The sequence below is a fragment of the Eubalaena glacialis genome, chromosome 13 (assembly GCF_028564815.1).
Source record: "Eubalaena glacialis isolate mEubGla1 chromosome 13, mEubGla1.1.hap2.+ XY, whole genome shotgun sequence".
Taxonomy (NCBI): domain Eukaryota; kingdom Metazoa; phylum Chordata; class Mammalia; order Artiodactyla; family Balaenidae; genus Eubalaena; species Eubalaena glacialis.
In genome coordinates, this window is record NC_083728.1 from 27,260,351 (window position 1) to 27,283,766 (window position 23,416).

The 23,416-nt window shown below is 47.8% G+C and overlaps 1 protein-coding gene across 3 annotated transcripts; it reads right to left on the reverse strand.

Annotated features, from left to right (window-relative positions):
* Nucleotides 1–304: 304 nt before the first annotated feature.
* Nucleotides 305–23,288, reverse strand: POFUT1 (protein O-fucosyltransferase 1). 3 transcript variants are annotated; one of them, XM_061208834.1, is made up of 7 exons: nt 23,056–23,286; nt 21,280–21,401; nt 17,676–17,858; nt 16,402–16,514; nt 6,913–7,105; nt 5,205–5,447; nt 305–2,406 (listed from the first exon to the last, which is right to left on the reverse strand). In XM_061208834.1, exons 1-7 carry the CDS (start codon nt 23,186–23,188, stop codon nt 2,218–2,220), a joined length of 1,176 nt encoding a protein of 391 aa, XP_061064817.1. In that variant the 5' UTR covers nt 23,189–23,286; the 3' UTR covers nt 305–2,217. The 3 variants fall into 3 exon arrangements, with proteins under 3 accessions (XP_061064817.1, XP_061064819.1, XP_061064818.1); XM_061208835.1 differs by having other exon boundaries at nt 2,321–2,406; nt 5,205–5,487; nt 23,056–23,288; XM_061208836.1 differs by lacking the exon at nt 21,280–21,401 and having other exon boundaries at nt 23,056–23,109.
* Between the last annotated feature and the right edge of the window lie 128 nt (nt 23,289–23,416).

The following is a 23,416-nucleotide window of genomic DNA, read 5'->3' on the forward strand; positions in this document are numbered from 1 at the left end:
CGTGCTGCAACTACTGAAGCCCGCGCACCTAGAGCCTGTGCTCCTCAACAAGAGAAGCCACCACAATTAGAAGCCTGCACACCGCAACGAAGAGAAACTCCCGCTCGCCGCAACTAGAGAAAGCCCACACGCAGCAACGAAGACCCAACGTAGCCAAAAATAATTAAAAAAAAAAAAAAAAAATTCTGCCCTGCGCAGAAGTTCCTACTTCCCAGGGCTGAGGTGGGGGCTAAACCAGAGAATGCCCACAAAGCACTTAGCAAGCACAGTGCCTGGCACAAAGGAGGCATGCAACGAGAGGCAGTCAAATTATCAACAGCCATGTATTTGCCCTTGTCTCTTTCAAGTTTACAACGGGCTCTTATACATGCTTTATCTGATTGGGGCTGTTCAACAACCCCGTCAGTTTTATCACCATTTTATAGGTGAGGAAACTGGGTCAAAGGAATAAAGTACTCGCCTACAAAACACACTGAATCTGACTACAACTCCAGCGCCCTCACCTCCAGAGACACGAGGATTTGGCCGGCCCATTAGAGCCCCAGACTCTAAGGCGTGTGCCTAGTGTGGGGCAGCAAATGACATCAGGCAGAAAGCCACACGCCCCCAACCGCCGGATGGAGGCAGGGGCTCCCACGTCCCACAATGAGGCTCGTGAACAAGTCTGAACAGATAAACCATCTCTCAGAGTCCACCCAGGATTTAAAACATTTCCCCCAGACGGAAAATTCAAATGCCCTTTCTGTATAGTTTCTCCTACTAAGAGTTGGGCGGCAGCTCTAAGCAGCGAATGCCACCTTTGGTGTTTGAGATCCTTGTTGCCCTGCAGCCTCTGATTCAGTCTGCCATGAAAACAAAGCATCTCTTCCCAAAGGTTACCCAAGGGACACCGCTGCATGAAGCTCTGGGCCTGGCTCTCATCAGTCTCCTCTACCTTACCAGGATTGACTGTGGCCTTCTGAGGGAGGCCAGATGGCGGGGAAGTAATCGGCAGGTGTTAGACATGAATTTTAGAACCACAAGGCCAAAAAATCAGACTCTCAGGAGTCATGGATTTTTACAACTACAGCATCTGAGAGACAAAGAAACTTATGACTGTAACACCTTAAGCCTCATGGGCTTGGCTGAGATTATACTGGATGAGATGGGCAAAAAAACCTGGGAATCCAATGGCTCCTGGGTACTGAACATCTTTGATCTGGTCAGAGGCTTAGTGAACACTCCCTTGTGAGAATATAGTCTGAGGGCTCCAGCTGCAGGAGGAAGGCTGGGAGGACAGGCCTTGGATAGCAGCTTAATGGCAAAATTCTACAACCAGGTCCCTTGGGACATGAGATCAGAAGAGGAAACTTCAGAAGGATCCTGCCAGGCAGCAAGTCCTGGCCCTGGTGAGGTGTTATGAAACCCTGATGGTGCCAGGTTTGTGGCAGGCCACCAACTACCAAGAGACTTTGAGAGCAATACCATGATGGTCTGGCTTAATGGGAAGAGATGCTTTGTTTTCATGGCAGACTTAATGGTGCTCCTTGCCGGGAATGTGCTGGGGGAGCAGCACTTAGCCGTCTTCGGGGTACTGACAGCACTGTGATTGATAACTTCTATTTGCATACTGTGTACAATGGAGAAGAGTGTTTGTGCCCCAAACCCTGGCAATGGCCTAGGAAAGGGGGGCTGACAATGGCTCTGGCCAGGCAGTGGGGATGAGTCTGAGGGCCACTTTGGGGGTCATCTGGAAAAGCGATCAATACACCCACCCACCCCTGGCCTTATCCACATTCTGTTAAGGTCACTTCAGGTACCTATGTTAATGAACTTCACTGATTTTTTAAAATGAGGGAGAGTTCTAGGGGAGTCATGACCTTGTATCAAAACTATAAAAATCTCTCTATATATATATAAAAAAAAATCTCCGAATAGAGTTCAGCATCCCAGGCTGCTCAGAGCAGGGCAGACCAAAAGACAGAGGTTGGACTGCTTTGCTGGTGCGAGAAATTCCCAGGAGAAGCAGCAGGGAGCACATGAGAAAGGGAGGTGGTCTGGCTACTAGAAGCTTGGAAGTCCCGTGCCCTGGGAGATGGACTATCTTCCTCCTCCTCCAGGAAGTCCCTGGTACTTTTTTCTGTTCTCTGATCCTTGGGGATCAATCCTGGGAGCACCTCTGGCTGCCAGGCCTGGCTGGAGGGAACAACTCAGACAGGCGGTATGCTCCAGGTAGGATCAGAACTCATCCCGCAGCTGAGGGGGACTGTCCATGCCGAAGAAGGAGGACTGCCTCCCCTGGAGGTCCCGTTCCCGCTTCACAAAGGCAGTGAAGGAGGAGACACAGTTGCCAATAAAGTGGTCAGCTTGGCCGAGGATGTACAGGTCGATCTGGGCCACCTCAGGATTCAGACTCACCACCTTCACCTGCAGGAGGAAGGGCAGGGTGTTTTAGCCAGGGTGCAGGCCTAAGTGGCCAGCTCAGCCAAGGCCTGCAGCCACCGGCCACCTTCTTTCCCTGTGCTGAAGTCACAGACAGACAAGGAGGCGTACAGAGGATTAAAATGTAGGGTCGGGGCACCTGAGAGAAGTGCTATCCAGCAGCTGCCTTAGCCCCTCAGCTCCAGACACACCACTCATTCACACTCTGCCTTTGCTTGTTGGTTCCCTCTGTCGGGAATGCCTTTTCCCATCCATCACAGTCCTGACCATACTCTCAAGGTTCAGCTCAAGGTCACCTGAGGGGCTTGGCTTCTCCCACCAAACCACGATCTGACCAAAGCGCACCCCACCCACTTGGTTCTGCTGCCTGGATGCCTCCAAGACTTAAGTCCTGTCCAATCTATCCCTGAGGTATTCCCCAAAGGTGAACCCTTCTCTTGATGGATTACTACTCCCTGGTCAGTCACCATAATCTTTTCTCCTCCAGGTCTACTCACCAAAGGAAAGTAGCCAAAGGAAACTTTTTCAGATTCCCCTACCCTCCTACTCCTCCCTCTACCCCAAGCTGAGCACCCTTAACTGGTGTCCTACTGCTCTTCACATAAAGATGACAAATCTTGAATGTGGCCTATAAGGCCTGTTCAGCTACCTCTCCACCTTGAGCTCCAGCCACTACACCAGTCTCCCTTCCACCTCAGGACCTTTGCACATGCTCTTCTGTCTGGAGTGCTTGTCTCTTTGCTCGGTTAACTCCTATTTAACTCTCACCCTGCAGCTCAAGTCGCACCTCCTTGGGGAAGCCCTCCCTGGCTCCCCCATCTAGTCCAGGCTCCTCTGCTCTACACTCTCACAGAACCACGTTCTTTTACTTTGTAGTACACATCTCGGTTTGTAGCTTTCACTCCTTAGTGATTCTCTGGTTAACGTCTGTTTCCTGCACCTGACTGGGGCTGGGGCTGTGTCAGTTTGCTTGTCGCTGCTGGCTGGGGTCTGCCTCAGTATGCATCTGTTGACTGGACAAGTGAGTGAATGAGCCTCCACACCCAAGCCTGGCCCTCTCTTGTGGCGTATCTTATAATTCTTTGCAAGTCTCTTTTCCTGAGTTTAGACTGTGAGCCCTGGAGGCAGCACCACGTCTTATTTATCAGTATCACCGGCTCAGCACTGGCCCAGCTTAACAGATAAGCAAGGCTTAGGTCAAGAGGAAGGGTGGGTTGAGCCCATGGAGAAGGGGGCTGAGTGGTGGAAAAGGGCAAGAACAGTGGCACAGGAAAAGGAAATAGAAAATGGCAAGAAGCTCAAGGTATAACAAACATACCAACTCTAGAAACTCACAAAAAAACTCCCTGGGACTCTCCAAATGGGGGTGTGGGCAGAGTTGGGGCTGAAAGTGCTTTGCTGTCACACAGAGATTTCTGATGTAACAAAAATCATCATCTTGCTATTTGGATGGCAGCATAAAAATAATAGCAGCTTAACCATGGCCAAAATCCCCTGAACAATTCCACCCACGCCCTGAAACTTACCCGCTCTGTGTCATGCCCACTAAAATGAGCTCCGAGACCTCCTGGGTAAATTCTATTCCTTCATGGGACTTTGGTTTCCTTAGTTATAAAACGCAGGGGTTGGGTTAGAGGCGCTCCAAGGTCTCCCGGCTCTGATATTCTTCTATAAAGCGGGTGGGTGGGGACCAGAATGCTCTGACTCGGCACTTCCTCTACAAGCTGGTAAAAGAGAGAAAGGGAGCCCCTCGACATAAAGCCAAGGGCACCCACTGCTAGAAAGCGGATGTCTGTCTTTTAAGGTCTGCACAAGCATTTAGGGCCTTCATTCACCCAAAAGTCTTATTGAATGTTCACTATTAACTCCGTCATTTTATCGATACCTACTTACTTATTACCTATTCTTCACTCATACAGTAACAAGCCTGTTCTATTATTTACTCATATACTGAACACCTACTATTCACCACCTCTTTAATCATTTACTAAGCACAAAAGAGCCTTCCTTGTATTCATCAACCACCTACTTCTACTATCAATGACAGCTAACTTTATTCAGCACTTATTTTTTACTGGACCTGTTTTAATTTCTTTATATTTGATCTTCACAATTACACTATGAGATGTAGGCACTACTCTCAGTCCCATTTTATTGATGAGGAAACAGAAGCACAGAGAAGTAAAGTAACTTGTGCAAGGCTGCACAGTGAGTAGAGCCCAAGTCCTCTGGCTCCAGAGTCCATGCTCTTAATCCCTCTGCTGCACTGGACCCCTACCAAGGGCCCACTCTTTATGGCCTTATTCACCAAACATTTACCAAGTGTCTACCACGTGTCAGGCACTGTCCTAGACCCTGGAATGGCAAGGCGGGGTCTCAGCCCTGGAGGAGGTCAAAGCAACAGGCTACACCCTGAGGAATAGAATGCTGAGTCCACCTTGGATCCTGCTTTCAAGGAATCACAACTGGGAAGGAATAAGACCTGTTTCTGCACTAGTCTCACACTCTAGAAGGTGTCTCAGGAGGAGATGTGATAAAGTGCTGTGACAGCTCCCAGTAGGGATCCATTAGCGACAGGAGTGGAGGGAAATCTGCGGAGCACCTGTGGAGGTGTCTGAGCTGGGGTTTAAAGAAGGGTAGGAACTGGAAGGGAACCTGATGTTCAAGTAAAAGCCTGGTGGTGGGAGGACGTGAAGCATGAGGTGGGAGCGGGCAGACCACCCTGGTGCTTCCTTTGATTCCCTTCCTGCTGCCCTCCCACCAGGCCCACGCCCCACGTGTACCTTCCCTTTGAAGAGCTGCTGGATCTCGGGTACATAACTCTCAGAGTCAGTGGCAATGTAGACCGACTGGGCGTTCAGCGCTGTCACCCAGAGCTTCAGGGCGCGCCTGATTTCCTTCAGGTCGGGGAGGCACATGGTCATGGTGAGCGGGGCGGCGGTGTGGCGGCTGTAGCCCACGCACTGCGGGGAGGCCATGAAGTGGGCGCCGGCGGTCCCGTCCTTCAGCATGGCACACGCATTCTTCTGTGGGGCGGGTGGGGACACAGCTAAAGACGGCCACCGCCTGCAACCCCAGAAGCAAGAGCCGGGAAGGGGAAAAAGGCAGGCAATACAGGAGGAGCGCAACTATTTTTTTTTTTTTTAAGCATTGAGGGAAGAGGGAAATGCATCAAAACAGTTAACGGTGGTTATTTCTGGGTAGTGGGATATTGGCTTTTCACAATTTTCTTTTCTTGGTATAACTGCACTATCTGGGACTTCCAGCAGAATTCTGAACTGTGGTGGTGACGATGGGCAGCCTTGTCTGATTTCTGACTTCAGTGGGAACACTTCTGATAGCTCCCAAGTAGTACGTGTTTGCTGTGGGTTTCGGAGAGATAGCCTTTATCAAGGTAAGGTGGGTCCCTTGTATTCCTGGTTGGTTAAGAGTTGTTTTTCTTTTTTAAATCATAAATGACTGTTGACTTTTTATCAAGTGCTTTCTTGGCCTCCATTGAGATTATATGATTTTTCTTCTTTGGGTGTTAATCTAGTGAATTTCACTGCATTCCTGGGATAAATTTTACTTGTTTGTGTTGTATGTTCTTTAATATGCTACTGGATTTTACTTGGTAATATTTTACTTAGGATCTGGGCATCTATGTTCTGTATGAGAATGGGCTGTACTTTCCTGAGTTGACCTTATTGACTTTGGTATTAGCATTATGCTAGCTTTATTTAAAAAAAAACATCTTATATCTTCTTATGTTCTAGGGAAGCATAAATGGGAACTATCTGAAACCACTGACAAAATACTCTGGGCCTGGCTCCTTTACTTTGTGGAAGGGGGCAGGAAGGGGGGCAGGAAGGGAATCTAGTGGGTAAATGTGTGATTGCTTCCTCAATTGACACTGAATGAATTTTGATCTACTTTCTATACTTTTCAGTATTTTTCAAGTTTTCAACAATGAGTATTTCTCACATACATACATATATATCTTCTTCTGTAAACTAAGGAGATTGTCTACATTACTCCAGTTATTTTCACAGGGAGGATAACCTGATGAGTTTTCTGCACATTTAAGCAGCTGCCAAATTTGGAGGATGACATCTTCATTTCTTGAGAGCCCCACCCAACCTCCAGAGCTTATTTTTCAACAAGGAGTCTACTGGCTAAACACTGAGCTGGGACAGAGGACTGTGGGCTGTGGGGCTCTTTCTGGCTTGCTGTCTGACCCAGAGCCTAGTTTGATACCTCAGTTTATCCATCTGTGAAATGAGGATAAAAATGGCAACTGTTAAAATGAAAACTGCCAAGCAAGCGCTCCGGAGCCACATTTCTGACGTGTCTGCGGTGGGATCGTGGGGCACAGTCCCGTGAACTTGGCCAAGTGAGACCTCTCTGCCCTGGCTAGGACGTGGTGCAATGGGTTCAGTGTTCCACTCCCACAGGCATGGGCCCTGCTCAGAGATGTGTCCATCCCGGCCATGAGGGGAAGGGGGAAGTTACCCAGTCGGAGCCAATGCGCAGGTGGATGCCCACATAGGGCCGGATGAGGTGGGCACGGATCTGGGCCTCCCCTGTCCTCACCATCTCATCTGACCACACCATGTACTTCTGGAGAGGCCTATGCTCCTCCAAGACAGGGAACTGGGCCGGGGCCCCTGGCAGGGCAAGCACTGGATGTTCCTCTGGAGAAAATCTAGGCATGAGACAGAAGGAGAAGAAGTCAGACAGAGAGCGCACAGCGAGTCCAGCCGCCACCCCCATGGGAGAAAGGACGGCGTTGCACCATGCCCCAGAGACCCTGCGGAGGGGCCCCTGCAACATGCAAGAAGCACGAGAGGTTGTGAAACCCCAACGGGCTGATAAGAGACCTTGGCGGCGGCAAGAGGCACAGTATGCAATACTGTCCCGCCACATGGAATTTACAACCCTCTTTGATTGTTTAACAATTAAAACTTTACAGTAGAGCATTCCAACCTTTTGTATGTCACGCTGGCTTCCAATCTGTGGTGCGGTAATTCACTCCAGGTTGGGGTGTCTAGACTGAGTCTTTGCCATTTTACCCACACAGTGGGATCGGGAAGTGCAGCTGCCGACAGGTCACACTCCCAGGGAATGTGTACGCTGGATGAGACCATTCACTCAACATTTAACACGTTATCTACGGATTGCCTACTATGTGCTGGGGGCCAGGGGAGAATGAGACAGGCATGGTCCCTGCTCTCATGGAAAACACTAGAGGTCTGTAGATGCCCCCCACGTACCCTGCCGAAGGCTCTCCCTCCCCCTTGTTCACAATGCACCTTGTAATTATTTTACCCCTGAGTCCAGAAAAGTCTGCTGGACTCAGGCTTCTGAAGTCAGTATCTCCGCGTGCCTAAAACAGTACATGTAAGAGCTCAGTAAAGATCTGTTGACTGAATAGAGTGAGGAGCAAACCTGTGCTCCCTCATTAGCTAAGCCCAGACTATATTCCAGCAACATGAAATGCCCCGCTCTTCCATAAACTTGCAATGCACTTTCAAACTCCAGATCTCTGCAGACTTCTCCCCTCTACCTGGTATGCCTTCCCTCTGCCAGCCAAAATCCTTTTCCTAAAATTATGAAATAGGTACAGGCACTCTGGAAAACAGTCTGGCAGTTTCTTATAAAACCAGACATGCAATTATGATATGACCCAGCAACTGTACTCTTGGGCATTTATCCCAGAGAAATGGAAACCTATATTCACACATGAACCAGTACACGAATGTTCACAGCAGCGTTTTTCATAATAGTCAAAAACTGGAAACAACTCAGACGTTGTTTAACAAGTGACTGGTTAAACAAACTGCAGTACATCCACACCACAGAGCACTATTGCAATAAGGAACCGGCTACTGATACAGGGAACAACTTGGATGGATCTCAAGGGAATTATGCTGAGTGAAAAAAGTCAGCCTCAAAAGGTCACATACTGTATGATTTCGTTTATATAACGTTTGTGAAATGACAAAGTTGAGAAAAAAGAAATGGAGATGGGATTAGTGGTTGCCAAGGGGCTAGGTGTGTGTGTGTGTGTGTGTGTGTGTGTGTGTGTGTGTGTGTGTGTTTAGGGAGGTGGGTGTGGTTATAAACTGGCCACACAAGAACCTTTGTGATGTTAGAACTGTTTGATATCTTAACTGTGGTGATAGATACACGAACATACACACGTGATAAAATTGAATAGAACTAAGTATACACACACACAGAAGTTAGTACAAGTAACACTGGGGAAATTTGAATAAGATGGATGGACTGTACCCATGTCAATATCCTGGTTGTGATACTGTGCTATAGTTTTGCAAAATGTTAACATTGGGGGAAACTGGGTAAAGGGTACATGGGATCTCTCTGTATTAATTCTTACAAGTGCATGTGAACCTACAGTTATCTCAGTAAAAATTTCAAGGAAAATTTATTAAAAATTTCAGAGCATACAGGATAATACAGAAAATAATTTAACAGTCCACAGAGCTGTGACCCAAATTAGCAAATATTAACACTTTACTTTGTTTCAGATTTTAAAAAATATACACCTGAATAAAAGCTCTACCCTATGATCTCTTTCCCGCTTCCTCCTCTTTCCAGAAGATACTGTGGTTTTATGCACGATTACACTTTACTATTTATATTAAAAGGTATTATTCTGTGTGCTCTTTACACAGTGCAATGGCAAAAGCATGGACTGTCAAGCCAGGTGACCTTGTTCTAATGTTGACTATGCCACTTACTAACTCGGGCAGGTGACTTAACCATTCTGTGCCTCAGTTTCCTTATCTGTATAATAGAGCTGATGATAGTTCCCACTTCACAAGGCTGTTGAGAAGATCAAATGCATTAATATAAGCATAGCATTTAGCACAGTGCTTGGCACGTAGAAAGCTCTCAGAAAATTCTCTCACCATCACCACCATCATCATCATCATATTGCATGTAACCTATTTCAACTTTTAAAAAATTCAACTCAGGGACTTCCCTGGTAGCGCAGTGGTTAAGAATCCGCCTGCCAATGCAGGGGACACAGGTTCGATCCCTGGTCTGGGAAGATCCCACATGCTGCGGAGCAACTAAGCCCGTGCGCCACAACTACTGAGCCTGCACTCTAGAGCCCGCGTGCCACAACTACTGAAGCTTGCGTGCCTAGACCCCGTGCTCCACAACAAAGAGAAGCCACTGCAGTGAGAAGCCCGCGCACCATGACGAAGAGTAGCCCCCACTTGCCACAACTAGAGGAAGCCTGCGCGCAGCAATGAAGACCCAACGCAGCCAAAAATAAATAAAATAAATAAATTTATTAAAAAAAGGTCAACTCTGTTTTAGAGATTTGGCCATGTTCATGGCGTGGATCATGTGATCGTGTTAGTGTCTCTTGAAGTTTTCCATTTGCACGAATAAACTGCAGTTTACCTATCTAGTCCCCTCCTGCTGGTCAGTGGGGCTGTTTCCAATCTTTCCCCATACGACAGTGCTGCAATGGACATGCCACTCTTTCTTCACACCCAACCAAACACCTCACTCCACAAACACCTTCCAAAGTTCCAAGACCAGTTGCCGCTCCCAAGCCTCATCTCCTAGGGGAGGGCTCTGTCCCACCTCTCCTTTGCTGCCTTCTGCACGCTGATGTGCTCAATAACCACCTTCCCTGGCCACTGCCATGAGGGTAGGCCCCAAGCACTCTTGTTCACCATGATTCCTGCACACACCGGTGCAAGGCCTGTGCCAAGTAAGCCACAAGCAAGTGTTCATGGACAGCTTGGCTCTATCTGATCCTCGTCTTGTCAGACTTTACATGTACATACATGTGACAGGCAATGTTCCATTTACTTTGTGTACATTAACTCATTGGATCCTCTTAAGAGCCCCGTGAGGTAAGTACTACTGTTAGTCTCACTTCACAGATGAGGAAATTGAGACACAGAAAGGTTAAGTAGCATGCTCATGGTCACACAGCTAGGAACTGGTGGAGCAGGGATTTGAATCCAGGCAATCTCCTCCAGAACCTTTGTTCTTAACTACTATACCTCACTCCCAGCTCCCCCACCCAGTCAATAAGCACCTCAAAAGCTGAGTCTGTGGCTTATTCTTCTGATTCCCAGCCTAGGCACAGGCCTCAACACATAGTAGGTACAATAAATATGTTTAGAGTGAATGAATGAGAATTCAGGGATCTCACCAGAAAGACCAGATCAGGTTGTCAGGGGTTAGAGGAAGAAGTGAATAGTAACTGAGTACCTACTATGGGCCAGGCCCTCAGCTAAGCGACTTTCATAGGCCACCTTAAAGGGTTTCAAATGGAAAGCAAAGCTGTGATCTCCCAGGGGGCTGGAACATTAGGATAAAATCAGGATCTGCTCCCTCCTTGACCTCTTAGAAAGTACCTGCTGTTGACCTTTGGTGAATTCCAAATCTGGAATATCCATCCCCTCTACCTGGATCTGGATCAGCACACATAGCTGTCCCAGTGCAACGCCAGCTCTGACATGACAAGCAGCAAGAGGCCGAGACGGATGCGCTCATTTGCTCCCAATGAGGGAGGAGAGTGCTGTTTGGAAAGAAAGTGGGGAATAAGGGTCTTGTTTGGAAAGAAAGCTTGACCAGGTCCATCTGTTCACAGCCCTGACGGCTGACCCTAAGTCAGGCCTTTGCCTGGTCACTGCCCAGCTGAAGAAGGCACACTTTCCTGCTGCTGGGTGCAGTGAACCTCTGGGGTTCTTCACCCACCACCACACGGACGCTACTGAGATCCCCCTACCAAGCTGGGGTTTCTCCATGCACAGCACCCGCATGTGTGCCCAGGATACACCAGTGGATGGATACTATGCTGAGTGCAGAGGATGCAGGGACATGAACGAGGCAGAGTCTAGTTCTCAATGTCCCTGACATGAAGAACTACCTTTCCCTGCAGCTCTTTGCATGCCTGGCTTCTTCTCATCCTTCAGGTCTCAGCCCTGCCAATTACATGTCACCTGTTTATGTCCTCCCAAGGAGGCTGCAGCCTGGGAGAACAATAAGCCACGTGCTCAAATACCTGTTGCCTTCATGCCAAGAGAATGGTTCAGCATGATGGTTCATAGCCTTCCAACAGTGAATGTGCAATAAATAATAAATGTCTGTTCAATTAAATCTCCATCGGGGTATTCACAGACTCAGAACCAGCACAGCTGGAAAGATCCTCAGTGGGAAATCACTTAGTGGGGAGAAATAACTCTTATCCTCTTTTCCTAGAAGCCAGTTTTCAGCTGGACACATAGAAGCCCCAAAAAAGACATTTCTCAGTACTTCTTGTAGCTAGGTATGGCCACATGTCTAAGTACTGGCCAATGAGCTGGTGTAAGCAAGCTATAAGGAAGGCTCCTTAAAATGGTGAGGATGTGCCCTTCTTCTGCCCCTTTTGTCCTTCCAGCTACCTGGGGATTCATGAGTCATCTTGGCCCATGAGGTGAGACTAAGGATAAAAGCCAGTACTGGGGGAATACCTTGGTGGTCCAGTGGTTAGGATTCCGTGCTTCTACTGCAGGGGGCAGGGGTTTGATCCCTGGTTGGGGAACTAAGATCCCGCATGCCGTGCAGTGTGGCCAAAAAAAAAAAAAAGCCAGTACTGGGACGGCTGAGCAGAGATGGGAGCCTAATTCCTAGACACAAGGGAGCTGCCCTGCAGCCCTGGGTTGCACAGCCCAGTCCTTTTTTACTTAAGAAAACAATGAACTTTTATCTTGCTAGTCTGCTGTTATTTGGGGTTTTCTGTTACATGTAGCTAAGTTAAACCTGGTACACCCGGACCTGTGGCCACCAGTACTTTTAGCTGATATACAAGAGGGTTACTGGTTGAAGGCAGTGGGGGAGGGGAACCGAGCAGTTCCAACTTGGCCCCCGTTGCTGCCCCCACAGCACTACAGCGCTTCTCCAGAACTCTAAAACTCAAAGAACAGTTTGAAAGTGACCGATCTTGCTCAATCCCTTCATTTTATAGATAGAGCACTGTGGCCAGAGAAGGGAAGCAATCTGCAGTTACACAGTGAGCCAGGGAAGCAGCTGACCCTTTCTAATGCCATTCTCCCTACATCCATGCCCCTGCCCCCAAAGGACAATTTTCTACAGCAAGAAAGTGTCCACTATTTAAGAAAATGTTTAAAATACTTAAACTCTCAAAACTCACCCTTGCAAACACTCACAGGATTCTTATCAGACTGCTTCACCAGGGCCTACAAAGCCCTGCACAGTCTGACCCCTGCCCACTTCTCCAATCTCCTGTTCTATATGGCAGGTTAATTCAAGTCTCCTCCCATTGGGTGGGCTCTATGTTCCCTCCCAATAGCATTTGGCAGAGGTAACAGTGTCCCGGTTGCCAGGCCCAGGCTTTAGGGGGCCAGCAGCTTCCACCTTCTGTCTCTTGGAGCACGCACTCCCTGGATGCACCCTCTCAGAACCCAGCTGCCACGCTGTCTGAAGTCCAAGCCACACGGAGAGGTCAAGAGTATACATGCCAGCCGACTGCCCCAGCTGAGCTCCCAGATGACAGCCAGCACCACCTGCCAGCCATGAGTGAGCCCTCTTGGACATGCAGCCCAGTTGAGCCTTCAGATGACTCCAGTCCCATCTGACAGCTGACTGCAGCCATGTGAGACCACAAGCAAGAAGTGCCCAGCTAACCCAAGTGTCCATCAACAGATGAATGGATACCCCACACACATACCCTACCCAACACACTCCATTGGCATGGAGTGGAATACACACCAGTTAACCATTTTTTGAAATCTCATGTTTTTACATGTTTAGAACTGATCCTGCCAATGATATTTACTAACCTGATAAATATCAATTACTCCTCAGAAAAGATAGTTAATTACTCAATTACAAACTATATGTAATAATTTCATTTTAAGTTAATATGTATAGGTATACATTGTATATGTACATAAAAATACACCCATTTTGGAGGGTGGAAGTATACATATCAAAATTCTAATAGCTTTTTGGAGGGATGATGGGATTATGAGTAAATTTAATTTTCTTCTTTATTAAAAAAACAAAAAAAACACCAAATGTGGTGGGTATTCCAAAGAGTATTCATCTTAAGAAATTAGATGTTTAACATGGATTAGAACTTTGTACAGTTGGGATTCCATAAAGAAAATGGAAAAACAAAAACGAAACCAAAGACGTGCCCTGCTAAGCCCAGTCGACCCACAGAACTCTGAGCTATCATTCTATATTGTTGTTGAGCTACTGAGTGTTAGAGTGGTTTATTACACCGTGGTGGACGACGGGAACACCCTACCCTTCTCCTCCTGAAATGCTCCACGCCAACCACTCTGGCCTTTCTGCCCCTTGACCACACCAAGCTTGTCCTGCCTCAGAGCTTGCAATGTCCCCACCATGAAGAACTACCTTTCCCTCCAGCTCTTGGCATGGCTGGCTCCTCATCCTTCAGATCTGTTACGGACTAAATGTTTGTGCCCCCCCACCTCCACCAATTCATATGTTGAAGCCCCAACTCCCAGTGTGATAGTATTAGGAAGTGGGCCTTTTGGGGGCAGTTATATTTTGCTGGTCATGAGGGTAGAGCCCTCGTGATGAGATTAGTGCCCTTATAAGAGACCAGAGAGCTTGCTCTCTCTCCAACATGTGAGGATACAGTAAGAGGCAGCACCTGCAAGCCAAGGAGTCCTTACTAGAACCTGACCACGCTGGCACCGTGATCTCGGACATCCCAGCCTCCAAAAGTATGAGAAATAAATGTCTGTTGTTTAAGCCCCCTAGTCTGTGGTATTTTGTTATAGCAGTCCAAGCTGACAAAGACAAGGTCTTTGCCTGCCAATCACACATCACCTGCTTATGTCCCTCACAGCACTATGTCTTCTGGAACTATCTTATGTAAAAATGTATTCACTGTCTCCCCTGTTAGACTCAGCTCCATCAGGGCAGGGGCCTTATCTGCTTTATTCTTGCCTGTCTCCCCAGCATCCACACCAGTGCTTGACACTCTGGCGGTACTTCTTACATGTGTGTGGAAGGAAGGCAGCTGCCCAGGTGGTCCTAACTCTCTCCAACTGCCTCCAGGGACCTCATCTTCCCCACTAGTCTTCCTTTCCCAAAATTTTGGTTGTAAGGCACAAGCTTCCCCAAGCCCTTACACAATTCCTACAACTCAATGAACTGAAGCAAGACCATGGGGCCATGAACAAGTGTTTCAGCAACACTGTCCGACTGATGCATCCATGCAGCCCTGTCCCTTCTCTTCCAACCAGGACTGTGTGCTTTTTGGAATTTGCTCTTAGAGCTGCTTTTAGAGCTGGTGTCATGTTTTTTTTCCCCCCTGGCATTTTAGAGGCAAATCTCCATCCTTTGAGGACAGGTCTGCCGTCTGGCAATAGCTCTGGGTCATTCAGAGCTGAATGGGGAGAACCAAGCAGGTGATCAAATGGGAATCAACAATTCCCTATCCGGGATCAACAATGAGGGGGATTAGACTCTGCCAGGACTGAGTATCCTCAGTAGCTCATGATCTAGCTCTGAAGGCAAGTCCCAAATAGGAATTGGCAGCTATTAAAGGCACAGCTCTTTTCTCCACAGTGATGAAGAATGGGTGCTCTGGAGTCAGGCTGCCTGGATTCAAATCCCAGCTCTGCCACTTCAAGCTGCATGACCTTAGGGAAGTGACTTCACTTCTCTCTGTCTCAATTTCCTTACCTGTAAAGCAGAGATGACAATAACACTCGTCCCCCAGACTCATGGAAGCATTACATGAGCTATTACCTTAGAAGACTTAGGTAGTGAAGATTTAGAACAGCAACTGGCACAAGTAAGCACTAAATAAATATTAGTTCTTATTACCTATGAAAGCCTTACACACAGACCCCTGCTGCCCAGTCAATAGCTGCATTACCTTGGGCAAGTTATTTAGCCTTACTGAGTTCAGTTTCTTCACCTGTCAAATGGGAATTGATCATAATACCCATTTCATGAAATTTCTCAAAGACTTAAATAAAATAAAGCATGTGAATAATAGTAACAGGTAACACTGACTGGCCCTCTACTATGTGCCATGTGATTTATACACTTGGAGGCAGATAACATAGTGCTCCTTCCATTAAACCAAGGAGGAAACTCAGGCCAGACAGCTGGAGTGGCTCACTCAGGGTCATCTGAGAAAGAGGTAGGGCTGGGTCAGAGCTCAGGGCCGTCTTATCCTGAGCCTGTGCTCGTTCCTCTGCATCAGTCTATCTTTGTCTTACTAAATGCCAAGTGCTGGGACCTCAAAAGAATTCATAAGCCCCTCATGGCTCCTAACCCAGGTCTGACGTCTAAGCCCACGCTCTTTCTTGCCACACTATAGCATCAGGGGCAAATGTACTATGTTAGTGTCATCATTATATCTAGACTGTAGCCAGCTGAAGGCTGAGACTGGGTCTTCCTCATTTTTATGCATCACCTCTGGCCTTTGAGCACTATGTCTCTTACGTGACAGATACTCTATAAATATTTCACAGCCTGTGCCTATGCCCTGCTAACCTTTTTTTTTTTTTTAATAGGGCTTACTGGAGCACAATTAATAAAGCACATCCAATTATTATCAGAATGACATCATTTCTCCGTCTGCACCTGAAGCTGTCTTTCTCTAGAAGCAGCTTCCAATTTTCACCTTGTGAAGAGGAAGGTAACAGGGGAGTGATTCTCACGCCTAGAGGAGGAAATCGAGACTCATGTGACTGCACAATATTCTTTTTATGACATCCTTTATTGGCTGATAAACTCTTGCTCAACTTTGTGGCAGGTCAACGTCCCACCGTGTCAGGCATTAAGATGGGAACAGATCACATAGGATCCCAAGTTCAACAGACAGAACAGCCGCACCTTTGGTCTCATACATCAGGGTGTGGTAGAGGGGAAGAGGGCCAGGAAGGTGCTGAATGCCCATGGGCCCCCCACCTCTCCCCTAATCCCAGCAATGCTGCCCCCTCCACATACCTCTGGATCCACTGGTCTTTGTAGGAGGCGCTGAAGGAAATGCCTGCAAAAAGCTCAGACCTGTTGAAACTCACATGAAACTGATCCCAAAATGGGCCAAAGGGGTTTCCTTCCTAGAGAAAGAGAGTGGGCAAAGGCTTACTGAGCGGGAGGGAAAGCCAGTTGGGGATGGGGCCAAGGAACTGTGGATGGGGGAACCCTGGGCGATTTGACTCAGGCTGAAATACTCTCATAGGACGGGCCAGTAGGAATATCACTTCGTAATTTCTGGGCTGGGTGCTGAGGAGGGCAGCTCGGCCTCCAGTCTGGTTTTCAGCAGGCAACGTTCACCACAATATCTGAAGGAGTCTTTCCTGCTCGTGTGCCATATGCCACTGACCCTGCAGCATTGGTGGGGGTCTGGGGAGGAAGTCAACCTTGGATTTGGGACCATGGACTAAGAGCTCCAAGAGACCTTCAAGACCCAGCTAATCCAATGCCCTTATTTTCAAGATGGAAACCAGGACCCAGACAAGGTAAGACACTTGCTCAAGCTCACAGAGCAAGTGAGGGCAATGTTGGGACTGTAAGCAAGGTCTCCTTTCTCAAATTTCACAGCTCCTCCAACCACCCTCAGACTTTAGCATAAGCACTGAAACACATGCTGGGGATTGTCTTATTCCCAAAGTGCCGGAAATTTACAAACTTCTACTGATAAATATGACAGCTTCTCATTTACGTGCTGAGAGGCAAGAAAGTATACAAGTTAGGAGGGTGGACAATGGAGCCATATTACCACAACTTATTCACTATTATGATTTTGGGCAAAATATTAAACCTCTCTTTGTTGCATTCAGTGTCCTCTCTATAAAATGGGGTATTAATAGTACTTTCCTCACGGAACAGTTTAAGGATTAAGTGGGATAATATGTGGAAAGCTCTTAACATGGTACCCGGCATGTAGTAAGTGCTATGTGAGTATTAGTGATTATTACTGATGTGGTACTTTACAGTTTACAAGCACTCTTACACCTGGCCCTCATTGATACTTTATAAGCAAGACACAGCAGGGACTGGTGTCTTTACTTTGTAGGTAGAAATAAAGGCTCAGAGGAAGCAAAGTCCTCTGCCCAAAGTGACACTGCTGACAAATGCCAGAAATGGGACTTAAATCTCCATCTTTCTATTCTAGGCCCTTCTGGTGCCTTCCCCCACATACTGCTATCGCACAGTGTCTCAGGGGCCTAGAGGACCTGGAACAGGCAGAAAGGGTCCCCCAGACCCACAGGACCCACCTTCATGGGGCATGTCTTCTTATCAGGGCTTCGCTGGGCTGCCACCTCAAAGCAGTATGCCACCCGCTTCTCAGGGGGCCAGTGAGTAGGTGCCAGCTTCTCCATGAAGTCCTCCAGGCTGATGACCCGATGGTAGGCCTGGAGGGGCTCCAGCTTGAAGTACTTCTGGTAGGACACATGGAGCTACAGGAAAAGTGGGGAAAAGGAGGGGGCGAGGGTCCCTCCTCAGTATCCTAGTGGCTGTTTCAAAGACATTCATTAAAACCGTATACTGTAAGACCCAGACAGCTTGGACTACATGCCAGTAAACAACTTTTGATAAAAGACACCAAAGTTAGAACGGAGGCTGGGAGAAGACATCTGCAAACTAAACAACAAACAGTAATATACCTCATATTCAAAAATGCCTGCTGATTTATAAGAAAAAAGACAAATGATGCAAGAGAAAACATGGGCAAAGGATAGGAGTGAGCAACTCACAGCAAAGGGAACCCAAATAGCCAACACACTCAAAAGATGTGCAAGCTCACGAGAATTAGGAAAAAGAAAATTACAAGACACCACTTCTTATGCATGAGACCAGCAAAAATTTAAAAGCTTAACTCTAATTACTGGAAAAGATACGGCTGATAGTAGAAGTCTACATTTTGGAACAACTACTTTGGAGTGTAACCCCTTACAAGCATCTAATAGAATTTTAAATGTGCCCTCTACCTCTAGGTATTTGCCTTAGAGAATCCTGCCCTTTGTACCAAGAGATGGATAAAAGGATGCTCAGTGCCACAATGGAAGTAGTACAGGAAAAAACTTGGAAGGAGTCACACCAAAAGACACTAAATCCATGATAGTGGTTGCCTCTGGGGGTGGGGGAGGGACTAGAAGTAGCCTCGAGCCAAGACACACAATCTTTTAACGACTTTATCTATAAACTTTTATTTCTTTTATTAACAAAAAGAAAACATGAAGCAAAGATGAGAAAATGTTAATGATTATCATTTCTAGGGGCAGATACATGGATGGTGATTATAGTAATCTCTGCATTTTTCTGGACTTAAGAAAATTTCTTAGAACACCATGAAATAAAATTTAGACTTTATCCTATAGGTCAGAGTTCCCAAGCATGTTCCACTAGTTCAGGTGGGTAAAGGGTTCTGCAATAAAAAGGCTCCAGAAATAAACAGGCCTGGCAAATGCTATGTTAGCAGGTTTCTTTATGACAGGACTTCTCAGGGCCTTTAATATGCTAACATGCATTTTGAATCTCCAAATTTGGGGGAAATGAGGAATTGAGAACACAATGTCCCAAACTGACTTAACCACTGCACCATTCCTGCACGAGCCGTTGATGTTCCAATGAACAGACTTCGAGAACCTTAATTATTAGCAACAAGGTCTTGCTGAAGGATTTTAAGCAGAAATAATATGAGATCTGCTTTCTTGAAAGATCACTCTGGCGGCAGAAGAGAGAATGTACTAATGGTAAGATTAGAGGAAGGAGAGGATTTAGGAGGCTACTGCAATGGTCCTTTAATTTGTTCAAGTATTCATTCAACATGTATTTTTGTTTTGTTTTGTATGCTTTGTTTTGTTTCAACATATATTTTTGAGCATCTCCAAAAGTCCGAGAGATGGGGAAGCATGGACAGGTTAAAAAATGTAAAGGGAGGTGAAGTACAGAGTAAAGGGAAGCATTTAGGATGACTTCTAGGTTCCTGGCCCAGGTGAATGGAGGTGACATAAACTAAGGCTGGAAATATAGGTGGTTACACAGGTTTGAGGGGAAAGTCCTGGCTTTGTGAACTTCAGATTATCTGTGGGTCATCCAAGTAGACCCAAAGGTGTAGGAGTTAGAAACACGAGGCCTGTGGTCAGAGGAGAGTCTGGGCCATAGATAAATTTGGGAGGTACGTGGAGAAGAGTGAAAGCCCAAGAGTCAACAGAAACTTATAGCAAAGCAAATAATGGTAATAAAAGCAACTAATATTTACTGAGTGCTGGGTTAGCGCCAGGTGCTGTACTCAACATGTTTCATAGACTTGATCATCTAATTGTTAAGAGGTAGGAATACAACCATCTCCAGTTTATTTATGAAGAAACCCAGGTGGACAGAATCTAGGTAACTCATCTGAAGTCACACAGCTAATAAGCAAACAGAAAGAGGAGACACATCAACATTTAAACAGTGGGTGGGGAGAGAGGAGCCCCTGATGCAGCGCAAAGAGGAAATTGTGGATAGGTTGGGCTGAAGCAGGAACAGGCTGTGTCTTGGAAGCCAGGGGAGTAGGAAGTGCAAGAAGGAGAGAGGCACATGGGGCCACGTGCCACCAGGAGGTCAGTTGAGATAAAGACTGAGAAATGACTCCTGGATTTGGCAATTCTGAGGTCCTTAGTGGCCTCTGTGAGAACAGTCCCAGTGGGGAAGGGGAGCCCAACTGGGGTAGGTTGAGTAACCCGTAGAAAGCAAGAAGTGGAGACTCTGAAAGACTCCTAGCTGAGAAGGCAAGGTGAGAGAAGGCAAGCAAACCAGAGGGAGACCAATGGCCAGGTCTAAACTATAACAGTGAGTACAAAAAGTCAGAGCATCAACAGCTCCCGGTTACTAAGGACTCCCTGCATCCTAAGCACTTTCAATTGATGGCCTCAGCTGATTCTAAGAGGGAGGCATTCCACAATCACTAACTCACTGAGGGAGGTAGCAACAATTATTACCAGCCTATTTTAAAGATGAGGAAACTGAGGCACAAAGAGGTCAAGTACCCTGCCCAGGCTATACGGCTAGTAAGTGGCCAAGCCAGGCTATGATCTCAGGTACTCTGGCTTTTAACCTTTCTAAATACAGGCATGTGCAGGAAAAAATAAAACCTACGTTTTAGGCTGTAAGAATGAAATACAGTGTTTTGTACATATTAAACATAATTTTTTGAAGTTTATTAAAAACTTTCAAAGTCAATTCACTAAATATTAATTCAGTTCCTACTGCCAGGCCCCTGGAGTTACACTGTGAACAATGACAGACACAGGACTGGTGGAAGACATAAAGAACATGCAAGAAATTAGATGATGCTGGGCTTCCCATGCTAAGGGACCCCTTGATGAGGTGAGAGGCAGTGCTGGAGCCAGACTGCTCCGGTTTGTGGCCCTGGACATGTTATTAACCAGCTTGTGCCTCTGTTTCTCCTTCAGAACTGATAATAGCAACCATCACCTCTGACCAATGGGTGGGACCGAACAAGGCTGGAAACGGAGTCTGGAGGTTCAGGTCACAGGCTCTGGAGTCAGAGAGACATGGGCTTGAATTCCAGTCTACTACTCACAAGCTGTGTGAGCGTGGGTAAGTTACCTAACCTCTCTAAACCCATTTCCTCATAGGGATATGATGGGAAGGAAAAGAGCTAATCCTGATGCAGTGCTCAGAAAGAGTGCCTGGCAGACAACAGGTGCTGGATAAATGTTAGCCAGTTAGCCAGGGAAGACAGTTCTGGGTGGGGGGGGTAGGGCAAACTCAGAGGGGTGGGAGGTGAAGCCTACAGAAAGACTTGGGGTCAAGCAGAGGTGAGCAGGATTGGGGAAAGGTGGACAAGGGTCAACAGCAGGAGGTACTCACATTGGTGAAAGGAGGCTTGTGATGCTGGTACTCAATCCAAGGAGGTACAGCCAGGGTGCGGTTCAACAGCTTTGCAAATGCCAGGGAGCCCAAGAAATGATCAGCCTGGTTCCCAAAGCGCCCTGGATGGTATATTGCAGGTGAAGTGAGGACTAGGGCGTCGAGGGCTTGGGGCATGCAAGGCTCAGAAAGGATGCAGAGCCAGGAGTGTGGAGGGCCAGGACACCAAGGAGAGCCAGGGGAGCTGGCAGCAATGGGATCAAGTCTGGACTCCTGGGTCTGACGGTCAAGGCCCTTCAGGCCCTGCCTCTTCTGCCTCAGCCACTCCTGGTTCTTTGCTGTTTCCCAAACATGCTCTACACTTCCCATCCCCACCCCATGCCTTTGCTCTTGCTGTTCCATCAGCCAGGAGTGACCTTCTACTTCTATTTCCTCCCACCTGCATGTGAAGGGGTAACTCCAATGCCTCGCTCACTGGGATCCTTTCACTACCTCTCTGCCATATTCAGTTCCCCTCCTCTGCCTCCCACCTTGGATATGAGTTACTTGTGGTTCTTCACTCTTCCTAGAATGTCCTTTCCCATTTCCCGGCCTTTGGCTGTTTCCTCAGCCTGACAATGTCTCAGGTGCAAGGTCCCTGTCTGGCTCTTTCTGTTATCCCCAGCATGGCATCCATTCCTTCATTCCACAAAGATTGTTGAGAGGCCACAATGTGTCAGGCTCTCTGCTAGGTGCTAGCACACAGGAGTGAGCAAGAAGGACAAGGTCTCTGCCTTCAAGGCATTCACCGTCCAGATAGGGGAACAGTAAACATATAAACAAATATACAGTGATAAATTTTGATAAGTTCAAAAAAGAAGTGAAAAAAGTTTGGTGATGGAGAACAATGAGGAGGAGATTATTTGGGTTGAGGTCAGTGAAGTCTTTTCTGGTGACATTTAAGCTGTGGCCTGAGGATGGGAAGGAGTTGGTCTGGCACAAGGCAAGAAGAGGGTGTTCCCGGCAGAGGGAATAGCACAGGCCGCAGGACCTGCGTATGTGTAAGGAACGGAAAAGGATAACTGTGCCTGCAGCTGCAGGGTCTGGGGAGAAGGGTGTGGTGGAGATGATGCGCAGAGGGCCACATCATCATGGTTAGGAGTGTGGAGGATTTTAAGAAGAAATAACTTTAACAGTGACGATCCACCACTCCCATTTAAATTGCACCCCTCAGCCAGCTTTTAGATTCTCCCTTACCCTGCTCTATTTTATTTTCCCATAGCACTCATCCATAAATACTATGCAGTTACTTATTTTTTATATTTATCTTTTATGGGCTGTCTTTCCCAACTAAAATGAAGGCTCTACAAGGGCATGGGGCTTTCTGTCTTATCACCACCGTATGCCTGGAGCAGAGAACAGGGCTGGACACACAGTAGGTGCCCTATAAATATGTGTTGAATGAATGAAAGAATCGCCCAGAGCCAGCGTTGGGTCAGTGACATCAAGTCCTGCCCCACTAACTCCATTTACTGGACTCGGGGCTGGCTTAGGCCTTGTGCAAGACACATCGTAACCTCTCCCGGCCTCAGTTTTCTCATCTGCCAAACGGAAGGTTGGACACAGAGGTCCCCTCAGTGCCCTTGCAACTGGGGCAGAAAGGCGAGGAGCAGGCCCTGCCCCGCGCTGGGGTCCTTTCCTGGACCTGTCAAAGCGTCTCTGGGCGCCTCAGAGAAATGGCTTCTCCTCTCTGGGCCTCAGTTTCCCCATTTAGACAGAAGGCTCGGGAGGCCTTACCCATGCATGGGCAGTAGAGCAGGTAACCCGCCGGGTCCCAGGAGCCCACAGACAGCCCCGGGAACGGCAGAAGCAGCAGCAGGAGAGACACACGCGGCGGCAGGGGCGACGATGCCCACGCTGCGGCTCCCATATCGGCCCCAGAGCCAGGGCGCTCCGCGGCTCGGAGGCGGGGAGGGAAGGAAGGGCGCGAGCATCCGCCCCGCTCCCGTCAGCCCCCGCGCGCCGCCCGCGCGCCGCCCCGGCCGCTCTAGCCGGCGGGCAGGCGGGACCATAGAGAGCCCGCGGCACCGCCCCCTCCACGGGCCGAGCGCCCGCTCGCGCGGCTCCCACAATGCACCGCACAATGGCCCGACCGCCG

What these genes read in the sequence shown, in the direction of transcription:
- POFUT1 (XM_061208834.1), bottom strand. Translation starts at nt 23,188, where the DNA reads ATGGGAGCCGCAGCGTGGGCATCGTCGCCCCTGCCGCCGCGTGTGTCT. An exon ending in AGAAGACATGCCCCATGAAG is followed by an intron (nt 16,515 to 17,675) that starts GTGGGTCCTGTG and finishes CTCTTTCTCTAG; the next exon opens with GAAGGAAACCCCTTTGGCCC. An exon ending in AAAGACCAGTGGATCCAGAG is followed by an intron (nt 7,106 to 16,401) that starts GTATGTGGAGGG and finishes TCTCATGCCTAG; the next exon opens with ATTTTCTCCAGAGGAACATC.